The sequence below is a fragment of the Poromitra crassiceps genome, assembly GCF_964638095.1.
Source record: "Poromitra crassiceps genome assembly, chromosome: 3".
Classification (NCBI taxonomy): domain Eukaryota; kingdom Metazoa; phylum Chordata; class Actinopteri; order Beryciformes; family Melamphaidae; genus Poromitra; species Poromitra crassiceps.
The window spans coordinates 83,729,629-83,743,492 of NC_139625.1; the positions used below are offsets into that span (position 1 = coordinate 83,729,629).

The 13,864-nt window shown below is 45.5% G+C and overlaps 1 protein-coding gene across 1 annotated transcript in view; it reads right to left on the minus strand.

The window, feature by feature from the left end:
• The window catches only part of tyro3 (TYRO3 protein tyrosine kinase), a 68,884-nt gene that overhangs the window by 37,874 nt on the left and 17,146 nt on the right, over window positions 1–13,864 (minus strand). Inside the window, exon 4 of the mRNA XM_083633290.1 lies at window positions 5,296–5,466. Coding sequence (XP_083489416.1) covers window positions 5,296–5,466 — 171 coding nt within the window. The remainder of the gene's footprint in view (window positions 1–5,295; window positions 5,467–13,864) is intronic.

The window sequence follows — 13,864 nt, forward strand, 5'->3', positions numbered from 1 at the left end:
TTGCCCCCTCAGATTTTTGAGAGGTAATTTTTTTTTTTTTCTTTTTTTTTTAATAAACATAGGCTATAATATTATAGGCTGTGTGTGGTAGTTGAAACATAGTTTCAAGTTGACGTTTATTTATGTTTGTAGTTAAAACAAAAACATAAATACTGTATAGGCTACATACAGTACAACACAAAAGGCTGTTATTTACCCTTTGTTGCCACCTGGTGAGTAAATATATATAACTAAAACCATTAAAATTGACAACCGGTCCGTGACTTTTTTTCCCATGTATCTACCAGTCCTTGGCACAAAAATGGTTGGGAAGCCCTGCTCTAGAGGACACTAGATGAGACTAATGGAAGAGAAAAGATGTCTACCTTCTGAAAAGGCAATACCAGCCAAAATAAACATTGTGTTACATTGCTTTGAAACGTGTGGTCTCCCTTTTTTGTCAAGTCCATTGAGCCTGGGCAGTGGCAATGTACTTAGTCTGGTGATTATGGATCTTTCCAGGAGGCTGAGCAGTTTGGAAAATAGCCTTATGGTTACACCTGCTCAGTCTGTTAATTTAAAATGAGATATTCCTCTAAATCTGGCTTCCAACCCCCCAATTTTTTTTTGGCGCCGCACTTTGTGCGCCGCCAAAAATTCGCCGCCGCCCTGTGGGCGCCGCCAGAGTCCACCCCCTCAGATTTTTGGCTTGCATGACGCCCCTGATTGTAAGTCAGATAGCTTTTTTGTTAATCAGAATCAGAATCACTTTTATTGCCACAGTATACAAGTTACATACAAGGAATTTGTCTTAGTGTCTGTATGCAGCGTAGCTTAGTGTCTGTATGCAGCGTAGCTTAGTGTCTGTATGCAGCGTAGCTTAGTGTCTGTATGCAGCGTAGCTTAGTGTCTGTATGCAGCGTAGCTTAGCAGCGTAGCTTAGTGTCTGTATGCAGCGTAGCTTAGTGTCTGTATGCAGCGTAGCTTAGTGTCTGTATGCAGCGTAGCTTAGTGTCTGTATGCAGCGTAGCTTAGTGTCTGTATGCAGCGTAGCTTAGCAGCGTAGCTTAGTGTCTGTATGCAGCGTAGCTTAGTGTCTGTATGCAGCGTAGCTTAGTGTCTGTATGCAGCGTAGCTTAGTGTCTGTATGCAGCGTAGCTTAGCAGCGTAGCTTAGTGTCTGTATGCAGCGTAGCTTAGTGTCTGTATGCAGCGTAGCTTAGTGTCTGTATGCAGCGTAGCTTAGCAGCGTAGCTTAGTGTCTGTATGCAGAGTAGCTTAGTGTCTGTATGCAGCGTAGCTTAGTGTCTGTATGCAGCGTAGCTTAGTGTCTGTATGCAGCGTAGCTTAGTGTCTGTATGCAGCGTAGCTTAGTGTCTGTATGCAGCGTAGCTTAGTGTCTGTATGCAGCGTAGCGGTCACATCAATATACAGAGAGAAGAAGTAGGAAAGCTAAGACAATCACAACGTTGCAAGGTGGTAATGGCGGCTTATATAAACCCTTCCAGGCAGGTTTGACATCACTTCCCGAACGCAAATGTTCAATCCGATTTAACCATCATTTTATACAAGTTTTTACCTGATACCTCTTCCAAATTTCAACAAGCACGACAAGCACCTGCGTGGGAACCTTTCTAACAGAGGGAGAGACAGAGAGACAGAGAGAGAGACAGAGAGAGGGAGAGAGAGAGAGGGAGGGAGAGAGAGAGGGCGGAGAGCGAAATCTAGTTGTAGATTTGAAACTGTGAATGTGATGTGATGTTTTGTGTGTTTTTCTACTGTAATGTTTGTTATGTCTTTTTTATGATGTGTTGTCATCAGGGTGCAGTGTTGTAGTCAAGTCACTATATATCGAGTGATATATATATACGCATGCAGGCAGGCAGGCAGGCACGCAGGCAGGCAGGCACGCATGCAGGCAGGCAGGCACACGGACGCACGCATGCACGCAGGCAGGCAGGCAGGCAGGCAGGCACGCAGGCACGCAGGCAGGCACGCACGCATGCAGGCAGGCACGCATGCAGGCATGCAGGCACGCACCCATGCAGGCAGGCATGCACGCAGGCAGGCAGGCACGCATGCAGGCAGGCACGCATGCAGGCAGGCACGCACACATGCAGGCACGCACGCATGCAGGCAGGCATGCACGCATGCAGGCAGGCAGGCAGCAGGCATGCAGGCAGGCATGCAGGCACGCATGCAGGCAGGCAGGCAGGCAGGCAGGCATGCAGGCACGCATGCAGGCAGGCAGGCAGGCAGGCAGGCATGCAGGCACGCATGTAGGCAGTAGGGCTGTCACTTTTTCCCCAAAATAAAATTCGAACGAACTTTAATTGCCCGAAATTCGTTCGAATATATTCGAAGTTTTTGGGTTAATTAAAAAAAAAAAAATTCAGTCCAGCAGCCTGTTGCACCAGCTGAACGTAAGTTCTGTCTTAAGTTAGGGTGTAAAGTCCACACTAACTGCTACGTTCAAACTAGTTAGTTTGACACTAAAGTTGTGTCTTTGTTTGGTTGCACCACGGAGACGTAAGGTACATCTTAACTAGTAGACCCTAAAGTCCATACTAACCAAAATAGTGTCGCAGACAATGACGTGTACAGTATCTGTGACCAATCAGTGAAAAGCATGGTGGAAACGGTGTTTATTTACGGTTGTTTAAGTGGAGTGAAAACAGGACATGTTGCCCACCGCAAAATAGTGCTTTCATATTTCATCAACACTAATCAAATGAGAACGTTATTGAGTAACGTTCGTTTAGGTTCATATTACTGTTAACGTTTATCTGTGAGCTCTTCATCAGTATTGTAGGCTATACCACCATCCTGCCTCACTAAATTGTTGCGGTTATTTTAATTTGTATGCAGTGCTGCAGCTTGTGGGACACAAAAGCGTGAGTCATAAATATCAAAGGGTGTAATTTATCACGGAGAGCGCGTTGCGGACGCAAAACAACGATGCGCCACGGTGCCAAGTTGCAATCCGTGCCAACTGCTATTTTACGGAGGACTTTACACCTAGTAAGACGTAGGTGTAAATTTTAAGTTCTAACTTATGCCTACGTTGTAACTATTTAACTTGGTGCAACCCAAATATTTATAGTAGTGCGTAAACTCGGACTTAGTGAGACTTTACGTTCAAACTAGCTTACGTTTCAACTTACGCACAGCTGGTGCAACCCACTGCAGGCCACCGGGCATCAGCCCGACGTGTTAGCTTGGACGCTGGCTCACAGTCACAACACTGCCTCACAAACTTGGCTGCATCCAACTCGAGACAACTTTTCAGACCCTGGAGACAATCTTTCTCAGAAGAGACTAACGCGACAAATCTGGAGACTTTTTCTGACATGGGATTAACATTACCAGCAAGCAGCAGCTGGTTAATTTTGGTTCATAAAAAAAAATAATAATAATAATAATAATAATAATAAAATAAATAAATAAATAAATTCGAACATTCAAATTACATTTCGAAAACGAACCCCCTCCCCCACATTCGAAGTTGCATTCGAATTTCGAATGAAAAGTGACAGCCCTAGTAGGCAGGCACGCACGCAGGCACGCATGCACGCAGGCAGGCAGGCGTGCACACACAGGGTTTGAACTGAATCCGACCCAAAGCTGTTAACTACACACATACACAGGCACGTGCGCGCACACACACACGCACACACACTCCTCCTCTCAGCTCCACCCGCTGGGACTGACCTTTGGTTTAATTCCAACGCTCACTGTCAGCTGTGTGTGTGTGTGTGTGTGTGTGTGTGTGTGTGTGTGTGTGTGTGTGTGTGTGTGTGTGTAACTAGAATACAGTACAGTAAAGCAGTAACTTCCGTGAAATGCATGACTCAGCCCGGTGACGGAGACTGTACTGTAAATACTGTACCATATACACACACACACACACACACACACACACACACACACACACACACACACACACACACACAGTATGTATATCTGAGTCAATGTGATTGCATCAGAGAGCAGGTTGGTCAGGCAGAGTCAATAATCTGCGACCATGTATCTGAGAAGATTTCTCTTCTTCTGTTAAGGTTCTGGAGCCGGTTCCACAAAGCACCTTAAGCTAAGATTTTCCTTAGAGTCGGAGTTAGTTTAAATCTTGTGCTTAGGTTTTCCTTAAAATGTTAAACCTTATGGAGAAGATTTACTTCTTGTATTGTCATGACGAAAGCAAAGATATAACAGGGTGAGATAAAGGACACATCCCCCCAATATTCAAGTATAATACTGTGTGTGTGTGTGTGTGTGTGTGTGTGTGTGTGTGTGTGTGTGTGTGTGTGTGTGTGTGTGTGTGTGTGTGTGTGTGTGTGTGTGTGTGTGCGCGTGCATGTGTGATTTTTCTGTTCAACATTAATTGACTGGAATAACAATTGCCAAGATTTGGCGTCTCTCCCTCCATGGCTGTGCCCCATCTACAACCCAAGTAAGCTGGATGCTCCCGCAGTTGCCACACGACACACGTGGGCCTGGCCAGGATTTGCCCTTGTTTAATTTAGTCTCAGTCCTGTGACAAATGTCCTTGTTAGTTTCTACCACATTTAGTCAACCTCATCCTGTTTTTATTTCGTCAAGGTTTAGTCAACTAAAAATCTCAGTATTTTAGTCTGATTTTAGTCAAAGAAAACCTTAACTATTGTTTCTTTAGAATTTCCAAACTCATTGGAAATATCTGTTAATCTGTTATTATGGAATGGTATACGAGGGATCAGCCGAGCAGCATTTTGGTAAACAAACCGCGTCACTGGGTGGCAACGGCAATGGAACCCTATGGAGCCCAAGTGGCGCGAGGCTTGAGTGTCCGACTCTAGCCAGCTAACTCTGTTTACATTTTTAAAACTGCAACAGTTCACACAGCTTTAATACGACATGCATATATTATACATCAGACTCTTGAGCTACTTCTGCTCTCACTCAGAATGTCAAAATATAAGCGATGTGATGTATAGTTTTTGAGATAGTAACGTTTGTTTGACACAACTCATACTATTAACTGCCGCGGGGGTTCCGCATTTCTGGGTGTCAAGTGACGTCACGCTGATCCCTCGTATTAAGATTTGAACGTGCAATGCAGACACAGATTTAACTGTTTCACTTCTTCTTCTTCTTCTCAATTCGTCCGTCTAGAACATTTTCGTTTAGTTTTTATTTGTTGATGAAAATGTCAGATTTCCTTAGTTTTTGTCATCACAACTTTGTTTCTATTTAGTTCACGTATAGTTTTCATCAGTGAAAATAGGTCGTCGACGAACATTTTTCGTCAACAAAATGAACACTAGGTGGAACCTCTTACCTGGGACATGCAGGACAGAGGGCGAGGGGCGGGGCTCCCCCTCCTGTGCCCCGCCCACCCACCACAGCACCTCGACAGGCTCGGGCGGGCCGACTGCGGCGCAGGTCAGGCTGAAGGGGGCGCCGAAGAGCACGGCCAGGTCCTGAGGCTCCTGCAGGAAGTGAGGCACGCCTGGGGACAGAGCGGGGTGGGAGGTTGATCAGTGAGGTACCTCTATCAGCCCACTCGGGTATCAAAACTCCGGCACGTGCTGTGGCTGTTTTGTGCTGGACCGCACTAGTGGAAGGCTGGTGAAAGCATCCTGATCACATGACCTCACATGCTGTTTGGCTCACGTCCAGCAGGGGGCCCACACTTTTTTCCCTTAGCTGAAAATACATTAGAAATGTACTAGAGCCCGACCGATACTGGATTTTTTAGGCCGATGCCGATACCGATATTAGGGAGTAACAAAATTCCGATATCGATATATCGGCCGATATTCTTTTTTTTTCCCCACCGATTTTTTATCCCCCATTAGTGCTAATTTTTAATTTATTTATGCTGGTTGCTGCTCCACCCTCTGCCGATCTGGGGAGAGCCGAAAACTGGCTCCATGCTTCCTCCGAGACATGGGCAGTTAGCCAGCCGTTTCTTTTCACCTGACAGGGGAAGCTTCACCGGTAGGACATAGCACGTGGGAGGATCACGCTATTCCAACGAGTTCCACTCCCTCCGAACAGGCGCCCTTAACGACCAGAGGAGGCACCACATCAGCAACCCTCAAATATCAAACAGTTGACAAAGATATGAGTTGACATTAATTGAAATATGTAATGTAGGCAGGATATTTTACAGCTTATTAATAAACTCAATGCAATGAAACAGTAAACTTAACTGGGAATTTAATAATTATAAATAACTAGAAATACAAAAACACAAGAAATAGAACAAATAGTTAAGAAAAAATATCAAATAAACACAACTATAACAAAAAAAATAAAAAATAAAAAATAAAAAATAAATGCAATATCGGCGAACCGATATATCGGTCGGGCTCTAAAATGTACCTTACATTACTGCAGGACTAATCCCCCTCTATCTATCTATCTATCTATCTATCTATCTATCTAGCTATCTATCTATCTATCTATCTATCTATCTATCTATCTACTGTATCTATCTATCTATCTATCTATCTATCTATCTATCTATCTATCTATTCGCTCTCTATTTCTCTCTCGGTGGCTCAGTGGTTAGGACTGTTGTCTAAAGGTCAAGCAAGAAGGTCCCGGGTTCGAACCCCGGTCCGTCCAAGGTCAAATCTGTGTGGAGTTTGCATGTTCTCCCCGGCAAGGCACTGGCAAAAGAACTGGAGTTGGTCCTGAAGGCGTCTTGTGACTGGCTAGCTAGGCTAGGAGCCTGGAAGTGCTGCTGCAGGCAGCTGCAACAGTGTTTTCTCTGCTATCAACCTTGTTAAATTCTTCATCACAGTGGGTCATTACCCACTGTGCACTTAAATGTGCACTAGTTCTGCATAAGCACCTGCAGCTCTCTCCTTATTTTACTGACTTTCTCGCTAATCACATGGCCGTTTACATGCTTTTCTGAACGGCTAATTATTAGCTAGCTGTTAGCGATCATGGTTGTTCTCTCTCTCCCTCTCGGTAAGATGTTATATGTTTGTGAACCTTGCTGCGCATAATATTACTTATTTGCGGGAGTGCATGGGAGAAGTCTCCCGCTAGTGTTGATGTGCAGTGTGATGGCAGAGAAACGTGTGTGTGCTGCGTCGCGTGTAACGTTAGTTAGAGGAGGCACACACACACACACATGTAAAAACTAGGGATGGGCATCGAATTTCGAATTTTCGAATAATCGTTGTTATTATCAAGGTCGACTTTTATTATTGAAAGTCGAAATTCGAAAAAAGAAAAAGAAAAAAACAATTGTGTGTGAGTGAAATGTTGCATTGTCTCCCCTGATTCTAAGTATAGTCATATCGCTTGGTTTGAGCAAGTAAAACAACTTTTATAAGCACTTTAAGCAAGGTTTATGGAAAAATGAATGGCGGATGAAATCCCATGAAGAGGGAGAGGGGGTGACTTTGGCACCCCTTTGGCACTCAGACCTGAGCCTACTAAATATTTAATGAACCACTCATGATTGTCAAAACTGTTTTTTATTTTCGAAAATGTCAATGTCATGTAACATGTTCTTTACTTCAGTGGTGCAATGCTTGTTTGAGCTAAAAATCCACAGCAGAAGCTTTTTCTATTAATTAATAAAGCCTTAAACTTAGAATCATGGGAGACAATGCAACATTTCACTCACACAACAAACAAACAAAAAAAAGAAAGAAAAAAAGAAAATTATTTTCGAATTTCGATTAAAAGTCGACTTTGGCCAGCGAATTTCGAATAGTGTTTTTGCTAGAAATGCCCATCCCTAGTAAAAACAAAATAATAATAATCGCACCCTTTTGCGGTAATGTAATTGCACATGCTGACATCGCGATTGCGTTTGTGATTCGATTAATCGTGCAGCACTAATTGTATCACAATGTATTGTGATACAATCGTATCGTGACCCATGTATCGTGATACATATGGTATCGTGAGGTCCTTGCCAATAGCCAGCCCTACTAGCTGCTAATGTTAGCTACAGATCTCTAGTGGTTACCAGAGTTGTTCCCAAAACCTGATCCTGTTGAAAATGCCAAATCTGTAAAAAGGGGGGAGGGGCTAGACTGCCTGGACCACCCACAGCAGTGAGCAGCGGAGGGAGAGGGAGAGAGAGTCAGAGACAGAGGGAGAGGGAGAGAGAGTCAGAGACAGAGGGAGAGGGAGAGAGAGTCATAAGCTGTGTTTCCATTACAGTTTTTCGCAAAATAATTGCGATATTTCTACAACTTCGACAATGTACAATTGCGACTTGTAGGCGTTTCCATTGAAGTTGCGTTTGGTCACCTGAATGCAATTCCCATTAGCCTACCAGCAGCTGCCTGCCACAGTGGATCTGCCCCATATCCCGTCCCCTGCATGCTCAAATCCAACCAATGGTCAATGCAAATCACAACATGAAGTTACAACACATATAAACGAGCCTGATTATCAATTCAAAATAAAATTAGTTGCAAAATGTTGCTGGCTGCGGTGAATGCAGTGAGCGCGACAGGCAGAGGGAAAAAGCCTAATAGCCTAATAGCCTACAACTGGTCCGATTTAGAGATGGAGGAGGGAAAAGGCTGATTTGGTCAATAATCACAATGTTGTGTATTATAATTATAACACTGCACCTGAAACGTGTGTAATGTATTACTCACAGTCACTGTATTCACTTCAGTCAGGAGCACGCACCGCACCGGTGTGTGCTTGCTTTTCATCCCCTCGCGCTGTGCCAAATGCGCGCACACAGGCAGCCTGTCACCACGGACCGATTTCTGCCATTAAACATTATCTATTTTATATATATTTTGCATAACACTCGTCTTTCTGCTAGCGTTGCTTCAAAGTTTTCCATTGCTGCGGAGGTTTTGCCACGGCTTATCGAACCGTTTCTTCCTAATTTTTCGCTGCTTTTCCAAAGCAGAATGGGTCACATGACGTGCTAATGCGAAAAAACTGTTTCCATTACACTTTTGCGATAAACTGCTATATCGACACGTCTGAAAAACCACCTCATGAGAGCGCAAAAACGTTTTGCGATATTTGGGAGGTTTTTCGAAATTTACGTGTTTCCATTACCCACTTTCTATTGCGATATTTAGATTTTGCGCATTTCAGAGTGTAATGGAAACACAACTAGAGACAGAGGGAGAGGGAGAGAGAGTCAGAGGGAGAGGGAGAGAGAGTCAGAGACAGAGGGAGAGAGTCAGAGAGAGAGGGAGAGGGAGAGAGAGTCAGAGACAGAGGGAGAGAGAGTCAGAGAGAGAGGGAGAGTCAGAGAGAGAGGGAGAGAGAGTCAGAGAGAGAGGGAGAGAGAGTCAGAGACAGAGGGAGAGGGAGAGAGAGTCAGAGACAGAGGGAGAAGGAGAGAGAGTCAGAGAGGCGTTATTTCGAATCGCACATAGGCTCCGCAATAACCACGCCCTGTGCCCGCCTACGCAGCAGTCAAGCGCCGGGATTGGCCAGGCGCCCATGCTCACGTGAGCCAATGGGATGAGGATTTATTGACAAGCTCCAGGTGCGCTAGAAGAACACTGACAAGGCCTCAGCCTGCATGCAGCTCGGCGTGCTGCTGCCAACATGATTTCGGTAAAAGGGTAAATTAACAATGTTTTAACAAGTTTTTCTCCATCAAAACTTCTTAGCAAAACTAACACAGTTAGATTGTTCTTATAGCGCAACTTTTTTCATCTCGTCTTAATCTGATATTTGAGGCAATAATGATCTTTCTCCTCAGAAAGCCCTGTGAGAAAATCCCATCAACCTGCATCAACCCCAAGAGTAATATCTCTGGGTTTCCTGTTTTGAAGGTCTGCTTTGAATACATAAATTAGCCATTTTCACTTCCCACCCAATTCACCCATTCAGTTTGTGGCCATAATTCATTTCAATGTCCGCTCTCAAGAGCAATTCAGTTGGTTAATGAAATCGCTGTCCGCTCTCAAGAGCTATTCAGTTGGTTAATGAAATCGCTGGGCTGCGAGCCCTGCAGTGTTTGTGAGCATGGGCGCCTGGCCAATCCCGGCGCTTGACTGCTGCGTAGGCGGGCACAGGGCGTGGTTATTGCGGAGCCTATGTGCGATTCGAAATAACGCGTCAGAGAGAGAATGGAGGAGAAGCAACTAATGACGAGAGGAAGGAGAAGAAACAACCTGAGAGGGACTGAGAGCAGTGAAGTGAAGAGAGGAGAGAAAAGCAGTCGATGATAACTACTCAGTAAAGAGAGAATAATTATGAGCCGGATAAAAGCCCAGATGGGAGGAGGTGTGTGTGGGGGGGGGGGGTGCCTCAGCAGGAGAGGAGAGAGGAGGAAGAGAGGGAGCAAGAGAGGAGACAGAGCAGAGAGGGAGAGGAGAGAGCGAGAGGAGAGAACAGGGGAGAGAGAGAGAGAGGGATGAGAGACAGGAGAGAGAGGAGGAAGAGACCAGCACTTGGACAACATGCTTATGCAAAGTGGACGTACTGTTTGTGCCAGAGTGAAACCTAAAGTGAAACAATTAGCTGGTGACTCCATTAGTCGACAAAACAGTAATGGCGTCTACCAAAGCAAGGAGAGGCAACGGTAACGTTAGGAGAGTAAACAGCCATGTGGTTTACCAGCTTCAGTCAGACTGAGGAAGACTTTTCTGAGAATGTATAATGGCCGTTTGTCTTTATTTGATTCATTTTACAAACGACATGATTTATCTGATGCTTGATCATCACATCATATGACTCACAAAGCTTCAGATACTTCCAGGTCGATGTTAGAATGGATCGGCCGGGGGGAGAGAATGAGTGATGATTGCTTGGGTTTTAGTGTCAAAGGCGGGGTTAGGTCCCTCAGGCCAATCCATTCTAGCATCAAACATAGTTCCAAGGATACTTCCAAGAAGTACGTGCTGTGCCGTTGGTTTGAATGCATCAAATAAAGCTGATAATATACAATTTGACTCTTTAAACGTCTTACCCTTTCAAAGTACATCATAAACGGTCCTTTCTGCTGCAACTCTACAGCGCTGCTTAATCCAGAACCTTAGTTCTGGGAACTGTTGCAAGGTTGCGATCCGCCGCCATTGCTGTAAAATACTGGTCCATTGGAGTGAATGGAGATGACACAACTCTCTACTATCTCAATAGCACTGGATTAGGTGTTACCTCAGGACAGCACTCTCAAGTTAGTGGATCAGAGATCTGTCACCACCAGTGTTGGGGGTAACTCATTACAAAAGTAACATATTACATGTAATATATTACTTTTAGCAGTAACTCAGTAATATAACTTATTACTTATAGGATTTCAGTAATATTATACCAGTTACTTTGTCAAGTAACTCAAGTTACAAATTGAGTTACATTTTATTAAATCAAAGCCGATAAAAAGATACAATCATTTCCTAATCAAACTGTTTTTATGCAAATAACCACTATAGACGACAATGACAAAATGAAAGGATAACATTTAGAATTTTGGATTGTTTACACTGACTTCAAGGCGCTTGCAATTCTTTTTCGGGATGGTTCCGGGGCGGCGATGTCATTCTGCTGCTGCTGTTGTTTTTGGTGAAAGTAATGCAAAAGTAGTGTAATAAGTAACGAGTTACTCTACACAGAAAGTAATATTGTAAAGTAACTTATTACTTTCAAATGAAAGTAACTAGTAATATGTAGTTTATTACATTTTGAAAGTAACTTGCCCAACACTGGTCACCACAGACCTGCTCCACCAACAACACAGAGCCAAACAACCTGAAACAGGCTCGACAACAACCTGACGAGTCCTCACTTGCAAACGGATTCACGTAAGCCTTGGACTCACTCCACGCATCTACAAAATAAAAATAAAACGACCACACACCACAGTGGCTCAGTGGTTTGAGTGTCCGCCCTGAGACTGGGAGGTTGTGAGTTCGATCCCCGGCCGAGTCATACCAAAGACTATAAAAATGGGACCCATTTGCCTCCCTGCTTGGCACTCAGCATCAAGGGGTTGGAATTGGGGGGTTAGATCACCATATGATTCCCGAGCGCGGCGCTGCTGCCGCTCACCGCTCCTCCAGGGGATGGGTCAAATGCGGAGAACAAATTTCACACACTCAGGTGTGTGACAATCAGTGGGACTTTACCTTTATATATGCCTCCGCCAACAAGTGAGCAGTCGACATGCATGTCTGTCCAGACTTTGAAATTTCGTCAAGGCGTTCCTGAGATATCACGGTAATGAGCATGAAACGTCGTGAGGTCACAGTAACCTTGAACTTTGACGACAAAATCTAATCAGTTCATCCTTGAGGCCAAGTGGATGTTTGAGGCAAATTGGAAGAAATTCCGTACCTCCTGGGAATCACTGGGCTAGGGTGTATCAGCATGTGTTGTCTATTGGGCTAATTTTAAAAATGACTTTAAATCTGTTTTTACAAATGAACTATTCTCAGGAAATAAATAAATACTGTAAAAACGGCCTGCAATGGCCCACGGTCAGGCCTGTTCCAGGGGCAGTCGATGCTCACGGACCGACGCCCCAACGACGTAATGATGATGACATCATCAACGACGACAATGATGACGTTGACAATGAAGAGTTCACCTGTGAGGTCATCGGCGACCAAGGCGATCTAGGCTGACTGTGATGGCAGACGGGACTTTACGGGGCCATCGATGATGTCATACCTCCTCGGGCGTTGTGACATCACCAATGACGTGATGTCATACACCAAATATTGTGATATATACAAGCTCCTCCCTTCCTTCTTACCTTTTCCTTCATAATGTTTACCTTCACCGCGACCAAATCCGGACCCGAACTGAATCCTGGCCATCTTCCAACCGGCCAGGCCCTGGTGCCTGATTGCCTTACACCCAGTCATCCCAGTGGTATTTCAACCGCGTCCCAGGACCGACATGTCGGTCCCTATCTCCATCTCCGTGATTCTGATCGATCACAGCCCGTGAGCCTTCATCCACGATCCAGCACACTTCACGAGGCAAGCCCCAAAGCTTTGCCCCCAGCGAGCCAACAAGCTTCGCTACAATTTGGTCCTTCGAGCCGGATCAGAGGACTTGCGACGCTCAGAGATGGAGCAGGAGTCAGGTGAGCTCGCTCTGGTAACGGCACCCCACCGACCAGAGGAGCAACCCTTCCCCCACCAGATCGAATCTGGATACAGCCAAGTACCCAGCGTTCGGAGTAGTACTAAAGGGCGAGACCCCCTACACTCCGACCAGACGATCCAACCGGGGCAGGACCTCGTCCGTAGCCACCAGGAAAACCGACTCCCTGCTCAGGCAGACCAGGAAAGGGCTGATCTAGCTCGACGAGACAAGGCTAAGTTCGATGCTAGATCGGCCCTTTCCTGGCCGATCTAGATTGTAGCGAATTGTAGCGAAGCTTGTTGGCTTGCTGGAGGCAAAGCGTTTGGGCTTGCCTCGTGAAGTGTGCTGGATCGTGGATGAAGGCTCACGGGCTGTGATCGATCAGAATCACGGAGATGGAGGTAGGGACCGACTTGTCGGTCCTGGGACGCGGTTGAAATACCACTGGGATGACTGGGTGTAAGGCAATCAGGCACCAGGGCCTGGCCGGTTGGAAGATGGCCAAGATTCAGTTCGGGTCCGGATTTAGTTGTGCTAGTGGTTGACATTATTAGGGGAGTAAGAAATACCCGAATCAAGCAGGAATCTCTCGGATGTGGCCGGAATCTCTTGGATGAGGTGAATTAAGCTGGTGGCTACGGATGAGTTCCTGCCCCGGTTGGATCGTCTGGTCGGAGTGTAGGGGGTCTGGCCCTTTAGTACTACTCCGAACGCTGGATACTTGGCTGTATCCAGATTCGACCTGGTGGGGGAAGGGTTGCTCCTCTGGTCGACGAGATGTCGTGACCAGGGCGAGCTCACCTGACTCCTGCTCCATCTCTGAGCGTCGCAAGTCCTCGATCCGGCTCGAA